We start from the raw sequence: 22,392 nt of genomic DNA on the forward strand, positions 1-22,392 counted from the left end.
GTTTATGAAGCTTCTGTGCTACAAATGGGGACCAGGGACTTGAACCCAAGCCCTTGCACACTGTATGCTTTACTGGGAGCACCGCTACCCAGCCCCCAAATAAGAATTCTTAAAGATGTGTTTTTGACTTTTAAGAATAACAATATAGAGGCTTGTTCTTCTCTTCCTCTTTAAGTTTACTTTTGAGTTATAGCCACAATTACGGTTTTTAAGTTTTATCTTTTTAAAAAAATCATTATTTTATTTATAAAATGGAAACATTGACAAGACCATAGGATAAGAGGGGTACATTTCCACACATTGCTCACCCCCAGAGCTCCATATCCAATCCCCTCCCTTGATAGCTTCCCTGTTCTTTATTCCGCTGGGAGTATGGACCCAGGATCATTTGGGGTGCAGAAGGTGGAAGGTCTGGCTACTGTAACTGCTTTGAAGAATGATTGGGGCGGGGGCAGGAACCAGACATCACTCTGGTACATGTGTTGTCAGAGATTGAACTCATGGTCCTCATGCTTGAGAGTCCAATTCTTTATCCACTGTGCCACCTCCTGGACCACTTCAGCTAGTTTTCTACAAATAGACTTCTTCTTCTTCTAGCGTTTGCCCTTCTTCCGTAGCCAGTCAACAACGTCAGGTTGAGCCTGATGTAAAGTTTCGAGACCTCCTTTGAATCTGGAGAGGTGGCAGTCGTTGACTATGTGGGTCATAGTCTGTCTGTAGCCACAGGGGCAGTTCGGGTCGTCTCTGGCTCCCCAGCGGTGGAACATGGCGCACCGGCCATGGCCTGTTCGAATAGACTATATACCTTAATCAAATGACTGCCAGTTGGGGCTTGAATAAACTTGCATGTTGCATTTTTCACTTTCCCAAAGACTGCATAACTTACACACACACACACACACACACACACACACACACACACACACACACACACACACACACTTTTTCCCCAAAGACTGCATAACTTAACACACACACACACTTTTTTTTCCACACTTTTTTTTTTTTTTTTTTTGGTACCAGATTTGCAGATTATTGAATCTGGGACTTTGGTGCCTCAGGCATGAGAGTTTCTTTGTATATCCATTATGCTGTCTACCCCACCCTGATTTACTTATTCTTCAAAGAGGATTACCTTAATTTCCTTATTTAAAGTCACAGCTCAGCACTCTGATCTCTAGCTCTACTGTTATTAGTAGGACATCAACACTGTGTAAATGCGTGTGTTTAATTTTCTCCCTTTAAATATGAATGTGTGAGGGCAGAGATAGTTTGCTGACATAATCTCAGATCTTAGAAAGCATTTGTTGTAGGTCCTTAGGAAACATTTGTTGAGTGAAGGTGATACCTTCAAACATGAAAAGATCTGGACTGTGGTTTTAGACCTGGTTCCAAATCTCTAATTAACGACTTACAGGCTATTGTACATGACCCATGTTTTAGGTTTAAGGCTTAGCATTCATTAAACAAACAAAAATAATAATTTTATTAACTTGAATATTGAATAATGTTCTCAAACTAAATAGTACTTGTGTGATGAATGTTAAATAATAAATTACTTATAATGCAGTATTGATTATTAATTTTTCTTAGTATCTTATGGTTCTGAGTACTTTGTAGGTACTTTTTCAGGTTTCATTAATTTTTAAAAAATTTTTATTAATGAGAAACATAGGAGGAGAGAGAAAGAGCCAGACATCACTCTGGTACATGTGCTGCTGGGGATTGAACTCAGGACCTCATGCTTGAGAGGCCAATGCTTTATCCACTGTGCCACCTCCTGGACCACAGGTTTTATTAAATTTTTTTAAGGGAATTTGTTAGTACATTTCTGCTTAAACTTTTGTTACCTTGCACTGATCACTCATCATCTCACCACAATATCCTTAAAACAGACATAAAGTCTAAAGCAAAAATTTTTTTAAATTAATTTTTATTTGTTTTGGATAGAGACAGAGTAATTGAGAATGGGGAGATAGAAAAGAACAGAGAGACAGACACCTACAGCATTACTTCACTGTTCATGAAGCTTCCCCCATGCAGGTGGGGACTTGAACTTGGGCGCACATTGTAATGTGTGTATTTTAACCAGGTTCCCCAGTGTCTGTTCCTTAAGCAAGATTTTTTTTTTTTTGCCTTCAGGGTTATTGCTGGGGCTCAGTGCCTGCAAAATTCACTGCTCCTGGAGGCTGTTTTTTCCTCTTTGTTGCTCTTGTTGTTTGTTGTTGTTATTATTGTTTTGTTATAGCTGTTGTTGTTGGATAAAACAGAGAGAAATGGAGAGAGGAGGGGAAGACAGAAGGGGAGAGAGAGAGCGACACCTGCAGACCTGCTTCACTGCCTGTGAAGCAACCCCCCCCTGCAGGTGAGGGCCTGGAGGCTTGAACCAGGATCCCTGCACCAGTCCTTGCGCTTTGCGTCATGTGCACTTTAACCCACTGCACTGACCCCCAAGATTTCTTTTTTATAACATTTTATTTTTATGGTTGGATAGAGACAGAGAAATTGAGCGGAGTGGGGGAGATAGAGAAAGGGAAAGAGACAGAGAGACAGCCCTGCTTCAGCACTTGTGAACCTTCCCCCTCACAGGTGGGGACCTGGGGCTTGAACCTGGGTCCTTGCCAGCTGTAATGTGTGTGCCTGACCAGGTGCGCCACCACCTTGCCCTCCTAAGCAAGATTTCTAAAGTTCAAACTTATTTGGCGAGCAGACATGAATAGAGGCGAGACTGTCCTGTGTGTTCAGGGATCTTTAGTAACTTTACTGGCTTACACCCACTGGAGGCCCCTGGTCTAGAGGACAAAGTTGCTTCTGGTTGGGAACAGCTGATCTGAATGAATGAAGTACATAGTTGATGTCCAGAAGTGTAAATATAAAAGAGTGTGGCTTCAGTTCACTTGATTTGAAATGGACAACTTCCTAGTAAAATGTTAACAGCCCAGGGGATCAAAGAATGTTTTGGTAGGTCTACGTATTACGGCGTTAGAAAGAAATCAGACATGTGTTCACTTCTTAAGCTTTAGTATCTGTACCTTAATTTATAAACAAATCATACTCCACTTACACATTTTGAATTGCTTTGCTTATATTTCCCTTTTTATATTTAGGTTAATTAAAGAAAATAAGAAACATCAGGAACTCATCTTAGATATTTGTTCAGAGAAAGACGATTTAAGAGAAGAATTGAAAAAAAGAACAGAAACAGAGAAGCAGCATATAGGCATAATTAAACAGGTAAAAAGGAAAAGGCTTTCAAAACTCTGTCAATACGGAGTTCTGGTGGTGGGAATTCTGTAGAGTTATACCCCTCCTAGCCTATGGTCTTATCAATACTTCCATCTTATAAATAATAAAAAAAAACCCTCTGTAACTTCATTGAATAAAAAGTGTCTGAAAAGTTGTGTGTAAATTGAAGTTCTGTAATTAAATTGTATTTTAAATACAGGGGATTGCTTTATAAAGCATATTTTTTGTGAAGTAAGACTTACTACCTGATTTAATTTTATGTGAATTTAGTTTTATATGACATGTTAACTATATCCTATAATATATTGCCATAGCTCTCTTATTTTTTATGTATGGAAGTCTGAAAAGAAAAAGATTTGATTTGGCAAAAATTTTACCAGTTAGGGAAACCTCAATTTTTCATGTTGGTTACATGTTAAAATGTAATAATCTTGGATCTATTGCGTTATATATATATTTCACCTGTTTTCATTTTGCTTGATTAATAAATGAAGTTGAACATCTTTTTGTGTTTTGCCCTTTTTTTTTTGCCTCCTGGGCTATTACCGGGGCTCGGTACCTGCACCAAGTATCCACTGCTCCTGGAGGCCATTTTTTCCCTTTTGTTACAGTGGTTTGTTTTTTTTTTTACCATTGTTGTGGTCATTATTATTGTTGTTATTGATGTTGTCGTTGTTGGATAGGACAGAGAGAAATGGAGAGAGGAGGGGGGGAGAAAGAAAGATAGACACCTGCAGACCTGCCTCACTGCCTGTGAAGCGACTCCCTTGCAGGTGGGAGCTGGGGGCTGGAACCAGGATCCTTCTGCCGGTCCTTGCGCTTTGCGCCTTGTGCACTTAACCCACTGTGCTACCACCCGGCCCCCAGTTTTGGCCTTTTAAAAATATCTTTTACATAACTATTAAAATGTTTTTTTATAGTGAGAATCCCATTTTTGTAAAGATTAGTTTCTGAGAGGGAGAGGAGAGGGACACGAGAATAATAACACCCCGGCACATGCAGTGACGGAGGTGGAGCCTCAGACCTCATGTGTGTTGTATGCATGTCCGCCGAGTACCTATGTTGTCCATGTTCACTGTTTTATTTCTGTTACGTCCATTCATCAGTGTTTACAAGTCAAATCCAAGATTCCAAAGATGTACTCCAGTGTGTTCCTTTAAAAGTTTTTTAATTTGACCTTTCAATGTAGATCTTGACTTCTTTTAAATTTAGAGTCCAACTTCATTCTTTTGTATGTGGCTGTCAGTCGTGTCAGGAGCTGTCTGTTGAAATGGCTGTTCTTTCTCTATTGGAAAGATCATGTCAGGTGGTAGCGCATCTGGCTAAGCAAGGACCTGCACAAAGATCTTGGTTTTGAGGCCCTGGCTCCCTACTTGCAGGAATGTCACTTCACAAGCGGTGAAGCAGGTCTGCAGGTGTCTTAGCTTCCTCTTCCCTTCTCTATTTCCTCTCCTCTCTTAATCTCTGCCCTGTCCAAGAAAAATGGGGAAAAAGTGGCCTCCACTAGCAGTGGATTCATAGTGCCAGTACTGAGCCCCAGCAATAACCCTGGAGGCAAAAGAAAAAAGTAAACAAAATAAAAATAAGGGTGGGGGAAATAGCATAGTGGTTATGCAAAGAGACTCTCAAGCCTGAGGCTCCAAAGTCCCAGGTTCAGTCCCCTGCACCATCATAAGCTTGAGTTGAGTAGTGTTCTGGTAAAAGTAATAATAATAATAATAATAACAACAACAATAAATAGATAATTTAAAAAGATTGTGCTGTATTTTATAAAAAATCAGTTGATACAGGAGTTTATAAACTTTTTAAAAAACTTTTTATTTTTTTCAATAGAAACAGAAATTGAGAGAGAGAGAGAGACAGGGAGAGAGACAGGGAGAGAGAGAGACAGGGAGTCACCTGCAGCACTGCTTCACACTTGTGCAGCTCCCATTGCAGATGGAGACCAGGGGCTTGAACCTGAGTCCTCTTGCAGTATAATCTGAGTGCTCAACCAGGGGGTGCCTCTGCCCTGCCCCTCCATTCTTTTTCATTGGTCTTTGTCTATTCCTAGACCTATACCATACTGCTTTGCTTATGGTTGTTCTGTATTTAAGTTTTAAAATTGGGAAGTGTAAGCTCTAAAACTTTTTCTTGTTCAAGATGGGCTGCTCTCAGTTCCTGGTATTCCCACTAACATCAGCTTGTCAGTTTCTATAGTAAAGCAAGCTGAATTTCTGATAGGGTTTGCATTGACTCTTGTGGATTCTTCTAGAGTATAGCCATCATACAGTTTAAGTTTCCCAGCTCACACATGTGCAACGTCTTCCCAGTTATTTGGATCTTGATTTCCTTTTTAACAGCGTTTTTGAAAGTTTCAGAAGGCACATTTATGCTTGTTAAATTTATCACTAGGTAATTAATTTACTTTTGATGCTGTTATTGTACATGGATAAACTTTCTTAATTTCATTTTCACATTCGAATTCACAAGTGGATAGAAACAATTGATTTCAGTATATTCTATTTTGTAACTTTGATGAATTTAAAAGTTTGTGTGTGAGAGAGAGAGTTTTTAGAATTTATTGTAATACAAGATAATGTCTGAAAATAGAGAGTTTTACTTCTTTTCCAATTGGGGTACTTTTTATTTCATTTTTTGCCTTGGCTGCCTTTGTGAGACCCTCCAAAAAAAGTGTGGATCCAAGTGACAAGAATCATATAAATTATATTTTAGTTGAAAATTTGTCTCTTTCCTCCCCCCCCCAAAAAGAAAGAAAACAAAACAAAGCAAAAAAAAAAAAAAAAAAACCAAACAAACAGATTTACGTCTTAAGACTTTCTTTTCCTGTGATGCTCTTGGTTTTGGTGTCTTCTTATGGGGAGGAGATGTTTGTGAAGGATAGCTATTAACTCTTTAAATTTAGCTCTGTAGTTACTCGGGCTTGAATATTTCTCAGGTACTTTTTCTCTGTTTTTGTTTGTTTTGCATCTCTTAAGTTAGATATTCTATTTCTTCTTGAGCCAGTCTGTCATCCCCCCCCCCCCTTTTTTTTTTTCCCCAGAGCACTCACTGCTTGGCTTGTGGTTGTGCAAGGATTGAATCTGGGACTTGGGAACCTCAAGCATGAGAGCCACTTGCTCTCACTTCCCCCACTTTGGTATTTTGTGTCCTCCTTGAAATTGTTATTTCTTTTATGTTAAACTGTTTAAGATACTCATAGATCATTTTATTTCTGTAAGGTCAGTTTGTTCCTCTTTCCATTCCAATTTTGGTCTTCCCTTTTTTTTTCTTGGTAAGTCTAGCAAAGGTTTGTCAGTTTTGTTTGTTTTTTCAAGGAATCACCTTTTTCTTTATTGATTTTTTTTTCTCTTCTCTATTTCACAAATTTCTCCTCTCCACTATTTTATTCCTCAATATAGGTTTATTTACTTACTTTTTAAATACTTGTGTTAAATGAGATAGAGAGCTTTCCATGAGAGAGAGTGGGGAAGCCAGAGAACCACTCCAGTACACACAGTAAGAGACTGAACTGGGAGCCTCACACATGCAGGTCATAAGCCCTAACAGTTGAGCAATTTCCTCTGCTATTTGATTTAGGTTTAGTTCAACCTTTTTCCAGTGTCTTAAGATGAAAATTTCAGTTATTGATTTGAGATGCTGCTTCTGTTTCTAAGTAATCTTGTGTTAATGAAGTGGATAGTGTTCTGAGAAATACTTTGGTAGGAGAATCTGTCATTGTGCAGGTATCCTAGAATAACTGTACAAACTTAGATAATATTTCCTACTAACTACCTAAGCTATATGGGAGAGCCTCTTGGAAACACCTTGGAGTATGTGGTCAGTTGTCAACTGAACTGTCATTTGTAACACATTACTGAATAGATGTTTATATCTTTACACCCCGTTAAGCATTGCTTTAACTGTATTCGCTTAAGTGTTGGTATGTTGTGTATTTTCATTTATCTAGTATTATGTAATTTCCTTTGTGATTTTTCTTATTGGTTATTTTAGTTTTATAAGTTTGTGAATCTCTTTGTTGCTGATTCTCATTCCATCATCCCATGATAGTTGGGGAGCAAGCTTTATGTGGTACTTTGTCTTTTAAGTTTATTGACATTTGTTTTATCACTTAGTCTGTGTTCTGTACCAGAGATATTTCAGGTCCAGTTGATGAAAATGGTCTGCAGTGGCTAGGTAGAATGCTGTGTAGTGTTGGCTGTGTTTTCTTTTTTCATTTCTTTTCTCTTTTCTCTCTTTCTTTATTTTTTCCCCAGTTTTTTTTAAATTTCTTTATTAGGGAATTAATGTTTTACATTTGACAGTAAATACAGTAGTTTGGACATGCATAACATTTCTCAGTTTTCCATATAACAGTACAACCCCCACTAGGTCCTCTGTCATCTGTTTTGGACCTGTATTCTCGCCCCCCCCACCCCCACCCCCACCCCAGAGTCTTTTACTTTGGTGCAGTACACCAATTCCAGTTCAGGTTCTACTTGTGTTTTCTTTTCTGATCTTGTTTTTCAACTTCTGCCTGAGAGTGAGATCATCCCATATTTATCCTTCTGTTTCTGACTTATTTCACTTAACATGAATTTTTCAAGGTCCATCCAAGATCGGCTGAAAACGGTGAAGTCACCATTTTTAATAGCTGAGTAGTATTCCATTGTGTATATATATATATACCACAACTTGCTCAGCCACTCATTTGTTGTTGGACACCTGGGTTGCTTCCAGGTTTTGGCTATTACAGATTGTGCTGCCAAGAACATAGGTGTACACAGATCTTTTTGGATGGGTGTGTTGGGTTCCTTAGGATATATCCCCAGGAGTGGAATTGCAGGGTCATAGAGTAGGTCCATTTCTAGCCTTCTGAGAGTTCTCCAGATTATTCGACAGAGGTTGGACCAATTGACATTTCCATCAGCAGTGCAGGAGGGTGTCCCTTTGACGCCACAACCTCTCCAGCATTTGTTGCTGCTATCTTTTCTTGTGTATGGCATTCTCACAGGAGTGAAGTGGTATCTCATTGTTGTCGTTATTTGCATTTCTCTGACAATCAAAGACTTGGAGCATTTTTTCATGTGTTTCTCGGCCTTTTGGATCTCTTCTGTGGTGAATATTCTGTCCATGTCCTCTCCCCATTTTTGGATGGGGTTATTTGTTTTCTTGTTGTTGAATCTGGCAAGCTCTTTATATATTCTGATTATTAGCCTTTTGTCTGATGTATGGCATGTAAAGATCTTCTCCCATTCTGTGAGGGGTCTCTTGGTTTGGGTAGTGGTTTATTTTGCTGTGAAGAAGCTTTTTAATTTGATGTCCCATAGGTTTATGCTTGCCTTAGTCTTCTTTGTAGTTGGATTTGTTTCATTGAAGATGTCTTTAAAATTTATGTGAAAAAGAGTTCTGCCAGTATTTACGTCTAAGTATCTGATAGTTTCTGGGCTAACACCCAAGTCCTTGAATCACTTGGAATTTAATTTTGTGTTTGGTGAAATATAGTGGTTCAGTTTCATTCTTCTGCATGTTTCAATCCATTTTTTCCAAATGCATTTGTTGAAGAGACTCTGCTTTCCCTATTTAATAGTCTGGGCACCTTTGTCAAAGATTAGATGTCCATAGGTGTGGGGGCTAACTTTTGGGCTCTCAATTCTATTCCCCTGGTCAGTGTGTCTATTCATGTTCCAGTACCAAGCAATTTTGATGACAATGGCCCTATAATACAATTTGAGATCTGAGAGTGTGATGCCTCCAGTTCTGTTCTTTCTTCTCAAGATTGTTTTGGCAATTCTATGTCTTCTCTGGTTCCAGATAAACAGTTGTAGCATTTGTTCTAGTCTCCAAAAAAATGTGTTTGGGATCTTGATGGGATAGCATTAAATTTGTAGATGGCTCTGGGTAGTATATTCATTTTGATGTTATTAATTCTTCAAACCCATGAACATGGATTATCTTTCCACATCTTTGTGTCTTTTCAGTTTTCTTGAGTAATGACTCATAATTTTCAGTATACAAGTATTTCACTTCTTTGGTTAGGTTTATCCCTAGATATTTTATTGTTTTTTTTTTTTTTTTTTTTTTTTTTTTTTTTTTGCTATAGTAAAAGGAATTGATTTCTGGATTTCAACTTCTTCTAACTTAGTGTTTGCATAGAGGAATGCCACTGACTTTTGTATGTTAATTTTGTAGCCTGACACCTTACTGTATTGCCTGATGATTTCCAAAAGCTTCTTGCTAGATTCCTTACGTTTTTCTATGTATACTATCATGTCATCTGCAAATAGGGAGAGTTTGACTTCTTCTCTTCCAATCTGTATCCCTTTAATTCCTTGCTCCTGCCTGATTTCTATGGCAAGAACTTCCAACACTATGTTGAATAGTAATGGTGGTAGTGGGCAGCCCTGTTTAGTACCTGATCTGAGTGGAAATGCTTCCAGTTTTTCACCATTGAGTATGATATTGGCTGTAGGTTTGCTATATATATAGACTCCACTATCTTGAGGAATTTTTCCATCGATTCCCATTTTTTGTAGTATTTTGATCGTAAAGGGATGTTGTATTTTGTCAACGGCTGTCTCTGCATCTATTGATATGACCATGTGGTTTTTGGTGTTGCTTTTATTGATGTGGTGTATCACATTGACTGATTTACATATATTAAATCAACCTTGCATGCCTGGGATAAACCCCACTTGGTCATGATTAACAATTTTTTTAATATACTGCTGTATCTGGTTGGCTAGAATTTTGTTCAGTATTTTAGCATCTATGTTCTTCAGAGATACTGGTCTGTAGTTTTCTTTTTTGGTTGTGTCCCTGTCTGCTTTTGGTATCAAAGTGATGTTGGCTTCATAGAAGCTGGAAGGGAGTATTCCAATGTCTTCAGTCTTCTAGAAGACTTTTAAAAGTAGAGCTATTAGTTCTTCTTGGAAGGTTTTGTAGAATTTATTTGTAAAATCATCTGGTCCAGGACTTTTATTTTTGGGAGGGTTTTTGATAACTGTTTCAATGTCTTTAGCTGTGATGGACCTGTTCATGTTATCTAGTTCCTCTTTACTTAATTTTGGAAGTTGGTAGGTATCTAGGAAATCATCCATTTCTTCCAGGTTCTCTAGCTTGGTGGCATATAGTTGTTCATAGAAGTCTCACATGATATGCTAAACTTCTGCGGTGTCTGTTGTGATATCTCCTCTTTCATTTATGATCCAATTTATTTGGGTCTTCTCCCTTTTTTTGTTTTGTTAGTCAGTCTAAAGGTTTCTCGATTTTGTTCACTCTTTCGAAGAACCAACATTTACTTTCGTTGATCTTTTGTAAGGTTTTCTTTTATTTTCAATGTTACTGATTTCTGCCCTAACTTTATTGATTTCTGTCCTTCTGGTTGCTTTAGGGTTCCTTTATTCTTCTCCTTCTATTTCTTGTGCAATCAGGCCACTTATTTGTGCTTTTTTCTTGTTTCCTAATGTGTGCTTGTATGGCTATGAACTTCCCTCTCAGTACTGCCTTAGCTGTGTCCCTAATATTTTGATAGCTTGTGTCTTTATTTTCATTGAACTCTTGAAATATTTTTATTTCTTCCTTTATTTCCTCTTTGATTCAGTAGTTGTTAAGTAGTTGTTGAGCTTCCACATTTCAGGACTCTTACTAATTTTTTGTTGATTGTCAAATATTAGTTTAATTGCACTGTGGTCTGAAAAGATGCTTGGGATGATTTCAATGTTCTTCATTGCTAATGTTTAACATACACATATATTTATGACCTGTTTGATATAGCTATAAAATAATGTGGAAATAACTTTCTTTATAGTTAGAATCAAGAATAGAAGAACTTAATAAAGAAGTTAAAGCTTCCAAAGATAAACTACTAGCTCAAGATATTGCAGCTAAAAATGCAGTCCAGCAACTACACAAGGAGATGGCCCATCGGATGGAACAGGTATTCTTCAAAGTCATTATCATTCTTAACTTTATACTCTGTCACTCTTTCTCATTTATCTGCCCTGTCAGAATACCTTCCCCACTCTGGCATGTAGTTAATTTTTACTTTTTGAAATTTTTAGTCATAAGCTTAAATTCTGGTAGAAAACAAAAAGTGGTAGTTTAAGAAGTTAACAAAAGCAGACTTTTCAAAGGTGCTGGCAATGCTTAAGGAACTAAATCTAGGGATATAAGGTATTCCAGGACTGCTTAGGATGATTTCTCACTCTTTGGGCAAAAGGAATAAGCAAGAGAACAGGTTGTAGCAGCCAGAGAAGGCAATTGTATGGAGGGACTACCTCCTAGAGTAGTAGCCTTCAGACAGTCTGTGCTGACTGTGAAAGGAGTCAGATCTCATCTCTGCTTTGTCTGCCAAGTACCTTGTGTTGACTGAACTGAACTGAAAGTTCAAGGAAAAAGAAACTTGTTGATAATGATCCATGATGGTCATTTTCTGGAACCACAGAATAGGATGGGGGAAAAGTGGGAAATGGATCTGGAATAGCAAATAGAAAATAATTATCAACCAGAATAAAAGGAATTGGAAAAAGTGAAAGTAAATGGTGTTACTAATTTGTTTTACTAGTTCCTTTCATTTAAAAAATTCACGATGGGGGCCAGGCGGTAGTGCAGTGGGTTAAGCGCACATGGTGTGAAGCGCAAGGACCAGGTAAGAATCCCAGTTTGAGCCCCCAGTGCTCCACCTGCATGGGGGTCGCTTCACAGTTGGTGAAGCAGGTCATCAGGTGTCTTATTTTTCTCTCACCCACTGTCTTCCCCATCTCTCTCAATTTCTCTCTGTCCTATCCATCAACAACAACAGTGGCAACAAAATGGAAAAAATTGCCTCCAGGAACAGTAGGTTAGTGCAGACACTGAGCCCCAGTGATAACCCTGGAGGCAAAAATAATAATAATAAATTAAATAAAACAAAATTTCATGACAAGTTCCAGGGAGTATTATGCAAAAACCATTAACAATACATAGGTAATATTTAGGGAAAAGAGAGAGAGTGAGAGAAAGGGGGAGAGAGAGAGAGAGTGTGTGTGTGTTGGGTCCTCTTGCATATGTGATTTCACTGTTCCCACACATTTAGAAGGAGAGAAAGGAGATACCAGAGCTCCCCACTGATCCTCCTCTCACCCCCGACATGGTAGTGCTTGTATTCAAACCTGGGTTATGTGCATGGCTAGTCATGTGTCCTACCCAGTGAGTTCTCTCTTGGCCTTCAAACGTTAATTATGTTTCTTACTTGTTATATATATATATATATATATATATTAATACTAGATCCTCCCTTGCCTACACACACACAGGCCAACAAGAAATGTGAAGATGCTCGTCAAGAAAAAGAAGCAATGGTAATGAAGTATGTAAGAGGTGAGAAGGAATCTTTAGACCTCCGAAAAGAAAAAGAGATACTTGAAAGAAAACTCCGAGATGCAAATAAGGAATCGGAGAAAAACACAAACAGAATTAAGCAGCTTTCTCAGGAAAAAGGACGGTTACACCAGTTGTATGAAGCAAAGGTATAACTCTATTTGAAATCTTCTTACATTATATTATAAAGTAATTACAACTTAATATGGTTAGATCACTATTAAATGTAGTGTTTTATTTACCCTTTAACAGCATGAGTGCCTTAGTGATTTCAGTGTTTTGTTAGCTGTTTCCAAAGAATATGTGCTAAAGTGATGTTATATACAAGTTGCTTGCTAGCTTAACTTTTTTTGACAAGCCTTTTATACCTTTCTTAAAATCTGTATGTTGAAAGAATTTATGCCTCAAGGGAAGTTTCTGTTTTGGTAAATATGTGTGTGCTATTGATCATATTACATGTGAAGAGTTTTTGAGCAAAGCCATAATTTCTCTGGAATCTTGTATGTGACACATTTATCATAGAATATGTATATTATTTTTTTGTGGAAAAATATTTACTTTATAGATGCAGTTGAAGGAGACTTAATGTCTCATATACTCAGAGTCCCTGATATTAACTGTCTGTCTCTTGACATGGTCTTATTTCAAGTAGATTATAATTTTTTGGTGATGAATATTAATTTTTAAAAAGATTTATTAATGAGAAATATAGAAGGAGGGAGAGAAAGAACCAGACATCACTCTGGTACATGTGCTGCCAGGGACTGAACTCAGGACCTCACGCTTGAGAGTCCAATGCCCTATCCACTGCGCCACCTCCTAGACCATGAATATTAATTTTTATTTATTGATTTTGCCTTATGGTGAGGCTGGAGATTAAACCTGGGACCTTGGAACCTCAGGCATGAAAGTCTTTTTGCATAAGCATTATGTTGTCTCTCCAGCCCAAGACAGTTGAATTTGTATTTCCCCTTAATGTTTGTCAGTTGAAAAAATAAATAAAGGAGTGCTTATTCTCAAAGTATATCTAGTTGATAAAATATAAATGTTTATCATTATTATGTATAGTAATTTGATTTAGGATTTCATTGTCCTTTTGTGATATAAACTTTGAATCAGTTTTATACTGGGTTATCAGAGAAGTCATGACATATCTTTCCATGTTTTTCTATGCAAAAATGCATCATGACTTTTCCAACAACCCCATAGCTTCTTCTTCTAGCGTTTGCCCGGCTAGGAAGGATTGTCAGTTTCCCCAATGAATGGGTACTCACAAGATGCACCACGGGAAGGTCGATCCAATGCACCCCACCCCATAGCTTATGTGTATTAATGGACCAGTCCCAGAATTATATGGTGTCATTGCATTGTTTTGAGAGTATACACCATATAATGAATTGATTGTTTAAGGGAAAAGCATGACTTAGTGGTATTTATTATTTTAGGAGTGCGAAGCTACTAGACTTATCAGAGAAATAGAAAAATTAAAAGAGGATATCAGTTCACACATCATTAAAGTGAAATGGGCACAAAACAAATTAAAGGCAGAAATGGATTCACACAAGGTGAGTATGCTATTGCAGTGGGAAAAGTGATCAGTTTTAAGAGTCAATGTAGTAACAGTTAATGAGACATGCTTATTGTAGTGATCATGAAGACAGCTTAGTCCTGAGTATTATGTGATTGTGAAAAAATATTTCCTGTGGCTGGGTAGTGGTGCACCTGGTTGAGGGCACACATTATTACAGTGTGTGCAAGGACCTGGGTTAAAGCCCACCAGTCCCCACCTGCACAGAAAAGCTTCATAACTGATGAAGCAGTGTTGCAGGTCTCTTCCCCACCCCCCTGCAAATATTTCCTTGTAAATTTTAAGGGTTAAATCAGATGTAATGCTAGATTTTGTTACTCATTGTTTCCAATTTCCCAGGGGTTTGGAAAGCTCTACAGACAGTGAAGCAATACTACAGGTGTCTCTCTTTTCTCACAGTTTCTCCATCCCTCTCATATTTTCTTAGTCCTTTCAGATAAATAGTTTAATTAATAAAAAAAAACACTAAAAAAAGTATGTTTGTTTGTTTACTATATAAGGTATAGGAATGAGGGGAGAGGCCAGAGCAGTACTCTAGCATATGTGGTGCCAGGATCAAATTCAAGAGCTCATGCTTGCAAGTACTGTACTCTACTTTCTGGGCTGCAAGTATTGTCTCTTATCTCTGTGTGCAAAGAATAGTTTAACTCTTTGCTCTTCTTGTATTAAATTAGTGACTTTTAGTGCTATGCTGAAATCACATTTATTCTGTGGCCATCGCTAACTGTGCATGCCACTTTAGGTGTGTGTGTGTGTGTGTGTGTGTGTGTGTGTGTGTCTATTAGAATAAAATTCAACAGCTTGGTCTCAGTGCTGGGATTCTCTGATCAATGTTCTCACTGTGCTGAACTTTGTTGCTGTCTTTTTTTTTTTTTCTTCAATGTAGGAAACCAAAGATAAACTCAAAGAAACAACAACAAAGTTAACCCAGGCAAAGGAAGAAGCAGATCAGATACGAAAAAATTGTCAGGATATGATAAAAACATACCAGGTATGCTTAGCTTTTTAATTAGCTCTGTAACAAATTAGGTTAGCTTTCAGTACTCTTGCTTTATTGAATCTTCGTACTGCAATATTTGAAGTATGAACTAGATTAAGTAGGGCAGTTAAAATAATACAGGGTATTTGCTTTGTTGAAGTACTTGGAGTTTATTCAGAAATCTCACGGACATTTTAACCAAATAAATGCTAGTGGAATATTCCATAGTGATAGTAAGTGCAAGGACATATATAACAACGAACACTCTTTATTATACTTTCTAGCTTAAGTATGCTATTCTTTCTGCACAATTGGCATTTAAAGATTTTCAATGGAGTTATTACTTTTAGATGTGTAAGCTGCATATTAAAACTAGTAAACTTAATTGCAAAGTCAAAGTTTGCAGTGTTTCAAACTTCAGAAAATGAAAGTGTTCTTTTTTCTTTCCATTAGGAGTCAGAAGAAATTAAATCAAATGAACTTGATGCCAAACTTAGAGTCACAAAAGGGGAACTTGAGAAACAAATGCAAGAAAAATCTGACCAGTTAGAGGTGAGTATTTTCGTTCTTTGCTCCAGCTTGTGTAATACATCTGGAAAGAGAGAATAAGCTTTTTACCTCCTGTTTTTTGAGACCTTTTGGAAGGAGCAAGTTTCAGTGTTAGTTTAATTTAGTAAATAATGATTTACTGTTTCTTTTAAACTTCTGAAAAGATGCATCATGCCAAAATAAAGGAACTCGAGGATCTGAAGAGGACATTTAAGGAAGGCATGGATGAGCTTCGGACCCTGCGAACAAAGGTGAATAAATCTTTAATCATGACTTCAGGGGAAGGGTAATATTTTTGACGCCTTTTGATTGTTATGATTTCGGGAAACGATGCTTGTATGGAAATTTTCCAAAACAAAATATCACTGAGGAGTAGAGTATCAGCTTTTTAAAAAATTTTTTTAATTTTTAATATTTTTTTTTATTATTGGATAGAAACTGAAAAACACGAGAGGGAGGTAGAGGAGAGAGATAGAAAGACAGCTGTAGCCCTGCTTCACCACTCATGAAGCTTTTCCCCTGCAGGTAGGGACCAGGGCTTGAATCTGGGTCCTTGTGCACTGTAATGTGAGTGCTTAACCAGGTGCACCACTGGCCCCCCCGCCAGAATATCGATTCTATAACAATAAAATTGACTTTGATTGGAATGAAAATGTTCTCACTTAGTTCCACTGAAATGTCTGCAAAACATTCTTGTTTCACTACATATTTGTTGTATCTGTATCTTACCTTTGAACTTCTGATTTAAGGCAATTTTATCAGCAGATAAGTGTCATTTGAAAGATTACAATTTAGAACTCTGTCAGAAAATAATAGATTATCCTTAAGGCTTTGAAAAGTCTTGTATAAAGTCTTGTGTCCAGTTTTAATGTCTATTAATTTATTAAATCTCAAATGGAGATTCAGCAGAAATAAAATGGCACACTCAAACTTTTATGACGACTTCCTGAAAAATGTTGTGATTGAACTAAGAACGATTGGTCTGGGAAGATGGCATAATGGTTGTGGAGAAGACTGCCATGCCTGAAACTTTGAAGTCTCAGGTTCAGTCACTGGCACCACCATACACTAGAGCTGAGAAGTGTCCTGGTCTCCCTCTGTCTTTCTCTCATTAAAATAAAATAAATAAAATGTTTGAACTAAATAGTTTACTTTTCATTACATTTTCTTTCCTCTTTTTCTACCAGAGCTCTGGCTTATGGGATTGTGGAACAGGAGATTGAATTTAGGACCATGGAACCTCAGGCCTGAGAGTCTTTTTGCATAACCATAATGCTGTCTCCTGTGCCCTCCCATTACATTTTTTCACATTAATTAATAAATTAACTTATGACTACTCTGCACTAGTTCATAAGGAATATGAAAATGTCTAAAGTTTAATTAGGTTATGGTTATCTGATAGGTGAAATGTCTAGAAGATGAACGATTAAGAACAGAAGATGAATTATCAAAATATAAGGAAATTATCAATCGCCAAAAAGCTGAAATTCAGAATTTATTGGACAAATTGAAAACTGCAGATCAGATACAGGAGCAGCATCAGAGGTATAAAGTGGGCAACTTCTCAGTTTTTAGGCTTTACTTTCTACCTCACAAATATTTTAATCTTTTTTTGGTTGGGGGGATTAATGGTTTACAGGAAACACAGTTGTTGGTATATGTATAAATTTCTCAGTTTTCTGAAAAACACTTTCACTCCCAGCCTAGGTCCTCCTCCCTCATCAGGCACCAGGATCTGACAGCCTCCCACCCCAGAGTCCTTTACTTTGGTGCAACACACCAAACTCAGCCCAAATTCTGCTTTGTGTTTCCTCTTTCAGTACTAACTTCTCAACTTCTGTCTCTGAGTGAGATCATCCCATATTATGTTTTTAAATGCAAATATCTCATTAATCAAATATAATTTTATACAATTTTCTAGCTATTTTTGTTAACTACCTTGGTTTAAATATTTTTAGTTCTCACCGTGGCTTATCAAAGTTTTCCTAAATTGGATATAGCAGTTCTTAGATTTTAGTTTCTTTTCATTCCTTAACTTTATAACTCTATTTATGCACTGTATGTATTTTTTTGTTAAAAGGTAAGATATACTTAAATATCTTTGTATGTAGTCCGCTTGAAGTGGTGACATTATTCCTTGGCTGCTTATAAAACCATTTAGCTAAGCTCCATTCATGACATTCTCTGACAGAGCCTTATCTACATATCTTCTTTTTCTTGGTTTAATGATTACCACGCTGCTGAGTTGGGGTTTGAAAAAAAAAAGGAAAGAAAACTTCACCTAGATTGATACTGTTACAAATTCATAACTGGAACTGGAACTATTTGTGTACCTCTAATCCTACACATGTTGACTTGGTTGGACTTTTTTTTCACCCATTTTAGCAGTATTCTATTATCCAGAATGGTATTCCACCTTTTTTTCCCCTAGTGTTATCTGTGGAAGGAATTGTTTCTACTTCTGATATAGATCCCATAATCGTTGACCTTCACAGAATCTTTCTTGATTATTCTTTTTCTATCCTTTTTCCCATTTTCCCATTTCCTCTCTTTTTCTACTTACTCCCACTGCCCTACATTAAAATGTGATTATATATTGTGCCCTTTCACTATCAGGTTAATTCTCTCTCTTTTTTTTCCTTTCCCCACAACCAAACTTTTTTACAGAAATTTCCAGACTCATCTTTCTCTTCATTTCCTTTCTCTTTAGTTTCCTTTCCACTTCATTCTGGATTATGTCTCAAGATTCCATTACAAAAAGAACACCTCCTTAAATCTCATAGACACTTCTCAGTCTCAGTCTCAGGCTGAGCCATTTTTTTTCCCCCGGTATTTAACACCACTGAACCACTGTCTTTCTTGATATTCTCTGTGCCTTTGACTTAATCTCATCATACTCTCCTGATAGTCCTCCCCATTTTATGTCTTTTCTTTTTCTTAGTCTCCTTGGCAGACTTAGTTTCTCTTGTGGCATAAAACTCCCTTATTCTCATTTTATTTTTACCCCTGGAGGGTCCAACTTATTCCTATTATTTTTCCCAAGCTTTAGACAAATAAGTATAAAAGACACCTTAAACTTTAACAAGCCCAGAGCTGACTCATCTTCCTACCCACCATTCTGCTTCTCCTTCACTGTTCTGAGATGAGTATAGTGTAATATCCATGATATTCCAGAAGAAAGTTAGTTTTTTAGCTCTTCTCCTCAAACATCTACCAGTCACAACATGTCGTTGATACCAGGTCGTAGCTTTCAAGTCTATGTATTTTATGTACTTCCTTGCTTTACCCTCACCCAAACTACTATCACTTTTAATTCCTTTCAATCCATTTTTCACACTATAAAGTTTGGATACATCTTTTTCAAAAGGAAATCTCAAAATCTGTCTGATTCCCTATTTCCTCAAATATTGCCTAGTGAGTTCAGATGTCTTTACCTAATTTGGGAGATTGCTTCCCTCCTGTGTTTCCTTTTTCATTCTTGAGTGTTAGCCACAGATGATTAATAAGTTAATCATCTCCCATTTGCCTAGTATTATGTTAAGCTCTTGGAATATAATGTGGTCCTTATCCTCATCATTACTGAGCATGCTGTGAATACCAATAAGAAGTCACTTTCTTGTTTCCATCTCATATTTCACTCATACAATTTTCTCTACCTGAAGTATTTTTATATAGCTCCTACTTTTCCTGTAGGTCAGGAGTTAGCAAACTATGAGCTATATCCAAATGTAGCTGGCTACCTCTTTCTGTATGTAAAGCTTTAACACAGGGAGGCTCATTCCTTTAGATGTGGGCATGGCTGATTCTATACTGTTAGCGGCAGTGTGGGATAATTGCAGCTAAGGTCTTCTGCCTCAGAAGCCTGAATAGCTTACTATCTGGGTCTTTTACAGGAAAAGTTTCCCAAACTCTACTTTAGGTATTAGTTTAGGTATTTAGTTAACCTAGGTTAGTAATCACATACTAATATTGTCTCTGCTTGACTAAAACCTTTTGAAAATAGATATCATGTTAATCTTGTTCACTTATATTCTCAGCTCTTAGCATATATTAAGGTTTTATAAGTATTTGAATAAATGACTATAAGGTACCTTATAAAACATTTCATTCCATGGAAATCTCCAAACCACTAATTGAATGTCTATTAATAGTTTTTCCTTAAATACAAACTTTGTTTTTCAGAGGTCAACAAGAAATTGAAAATTTGAAGGAAGAAGTGGAAAGTCTTAATTCTTTGATTAATGACCTACAAAAAGACATTGAAGGCAGTAGGAAAAGAGAATCTGAGTTGCTGCTGTTTACAGAAAAGCTCACTAGTAAGAATGCACAACTCCAGTCTGAATCCAACTCCTTGCAGTCACAGTTTGATAAACTTTCCTGTAGTGAAAGTCAGTTACAAAGCCAATGTGAGCAAATGAAACAGACAAATGTTAATTTGGTAAGTATAAATGTCTATTTTACCTGTAAGACAAGCTAGCAAGAAGCACAACTCTAAGTTCTCTAATAGGGTAAACCTAATGGTTGTTGATTTGAACTTTCTTATCAGTACTAATTTACTGATAATCCCATATATTATGAGAAATGTCACCTTTTCCATTGATCTTATGTAATTCATAATAAGACTTCCTAAAATGGTCATGTCTGAAGTATTTCACAATGAAAATACAAAAAAAAAAAGGAAAAACATATTAAAAAACAAATCATTAACAAAAAACTATAGTTTTTCTTATTCCTAACTGGAGTCACCCTGTATTTGTTAGAGTACTTAAAAGTTCTATAGTTCAAGTTGCTCATAAAAATGTTTTGTTAGAGGCCAGGCGATAGCGCAGCGGGTTAAGCGCACAGGGCGTGAAGAGCAAGGACCCATGGAGGGATCCTAGTTTGAGCCCCTAGGTCCCCACCTGCAGGGGGTTGCTTTCCAGGCAGCGAAGCAGGTCTGCAGGTGTCTCATCTTTCTCTCCCAGCTCTGTCTTCCCCTCCTCTCCTGATTTCTCTCTGTCCTATCCAACAACAGCAATGGCAACTATAACAACAAGGGCAACAAAATGGCAAAAATAGCCTCCAGCAGCAGTGAATTCATAGTGCAGGCACTGAGCCCCAGCAATAAGCCTGGAGGCCAAAAAAAAAACAAGTTTTGTCATCTTACTCTAAATTACACATCCTTCTGTATGAATAGAATGGCCAATCTGTTGTGTATTTCTGTTCATTTCTATATTAGGAATTTAAGGAATTTATTTAAATGGTATGAAGTGATAAAAAAATCTACTATCAAGACCCGTGTGTGTGTGTGTGTGTGTGTGTGTGTGTGTGTGTGTGTGTGTGTGTGTTTAAATGCAGGGTGATGATTTACAATGCAGTCATTGACTCATGGGTACAGTTTTCATTATGCACCATGACCCCACAGTTTTCTTCTGCCCCTCCTCTCCCTCCTTCCCAAGAGTCCTTTGTTGCATTACACCATTCCCAATCTACATTTCACTTAGAGTTCTCATTCTCTGTCCCTGTTTAAGTCCCAATTATTAGATCATTTGGTAGTTGCCTTTCTCTCTTTTGGCTTATTTTCCTCAATGGGATATATTCAAGTTCTATCCAAGATGTCCCAGAGAGGGTGGCTTCATGACTTTTAATAACTGAGTATTATTTCAGTATGTATATTTACACCACAATTTTTTAAAGCCATTAATCTGTTTTTGGATACTTGGGTTGCTTCCAGGTTTTGCTACTACAAATTGTGCTGCTCTGAACATAGGTATATACAGGTCTTTTTGGATGGGTGTGTTTGGGTCCTAAGGATATATTTCTAGGAGAGGAATTGCTGGGTCATTTCTAGCCTTTTTTTTTTTTTTAATATATATATATTTTAAATATTTATTTATTCATTTTCCCTTTTTGCTAACCTTGTTGTTTTATTGCTGTGGTTATTATTGTTGTTACTGATGTCGTTGTTGTTGGACAGGACAGAGAGAAATGGAGGGAGGAGGGGAAGAGACAGAGAGGGGGAGAGAAAGACAGACACCTGCAGACCTGCTTCACTGCCTGTGAAGCGTCTCCCCTGCAGGTGGGGAGCCGGGGGCTCGAACCGGGATCCTTACGAGGGTCCTTGAGCTTTGCGCAAAGTGCGCTTAACCCGCTGAGCTACCGCCCGGCTCCCCATTTCTAGCCTTTTGAGAGTTCTCTAGACTGCTCCCCCTATGGGCTGGACCAATTTACGTTCCTACTAGTGGTTCAGGAAGTTTCTTTGCCCCCATAACTTCTTCAGCATTTGTTGTTCTTGTCCTTTCTAATGTCTGACATTTTTACAGGTATAAAGTGGTATCTCCTTGTTGTCTTATTTGCCTTTCTCTGATTATTAGTGATTTGAGCACTTTCTTATGTAAGACCTCTGTTAATGTTTTAACCTATGGGCAATAATGGAAACAGTCAAGTATTAAAGTTGGTGTTTTTGTTTTATTTAATGTTTAGGAAAGTAAATTGCTACAAGAGGAAGAATTACGGAGAGAGGAGGTCCAGACTCTACAACTAGAACTTACTGGTAGACAAGCAGAAGTTAAAGCTTTAAATACCCAGGTAGAAGAATTGAAAGATGAATTGGTAACTCAAAGACGTAAACATGCCTCTAGTATTAAGGATTTTACTAAACAACTTCAGCAAGGTATAACGTTAACATTTAGATCTTAATGCTTTTGCTTCT

General features: G+C 37.3%; 1 protein-coding gene across 3 annotated transcripts in view; it reads left to right on the plus strand.

Moving 5' to 3' along the window:
* CCDC186 (coiled-coil domain containing 186) overlaps positions 1 to 22,392 on the plus strand; it is a 53,562-nt gene that overhangs the window by 19,747 nt on the left and 11,423 nt on the right. For all 3 annotated transcript variants that reach the window (XM_060171244.1, XM_007519973.3, XM_016186815.2), the window contains exons 3-12: positions 3,108 to 3,234; positions 11,036 to 11,164; positions 12,522 to 12,734; positions 14,031 to 14,150; positions 15,060 to 15,164; positions 15,606 to 15,704; positions 15,866 to 15,952; positions 17,104 to 17,246; positions 19,884 to 20,139; positions 22,164 to 22,353. In XM_060171244.1, the coding sequence (XP_060027227.1) occupies positions 3,108 to 3,234; positions 11,036 to 11,164; positions 12,522 to 12,734; positions 14,031 to 14,150; positions 15,060 to 15,164; positions 15,606 to 15,704; positions 15,866 to 15,952; positions 17,104 to 17,246; positions 19,884 to 20,139; positions 22,164 to 22,353 (1,469 nt within the window). The remainder of the gene's footprint in view (positions 1 to 3,107; positions 3,235 to 11,035; positions 11,165 to 12,521; positions 12,735 to 14,030; positions 14,151 to 15,059; positions 15,165 to 15,605; positions 15,705 to 15,865; positions 15,953 to 17,103; positions 17,247 to 19,883; positions 20,140 to 22,163; positions 22,354 to 22,392) is intronic.

This window comes from Erinaceus europaeus, chromosome 14 (genome assembly GCF_950295315.1).
Source record: "Erinaceus europaeus chromosome 14, mEriEur2.1, whole genome shotgun sequence".
NCBI classification, from domain to species: Eukaryota; Metazoa; Chordata; class Mammalia; order Eulipotyphla; family Erinaceidae; genus Erinaceus; species Erinaceus europaeus.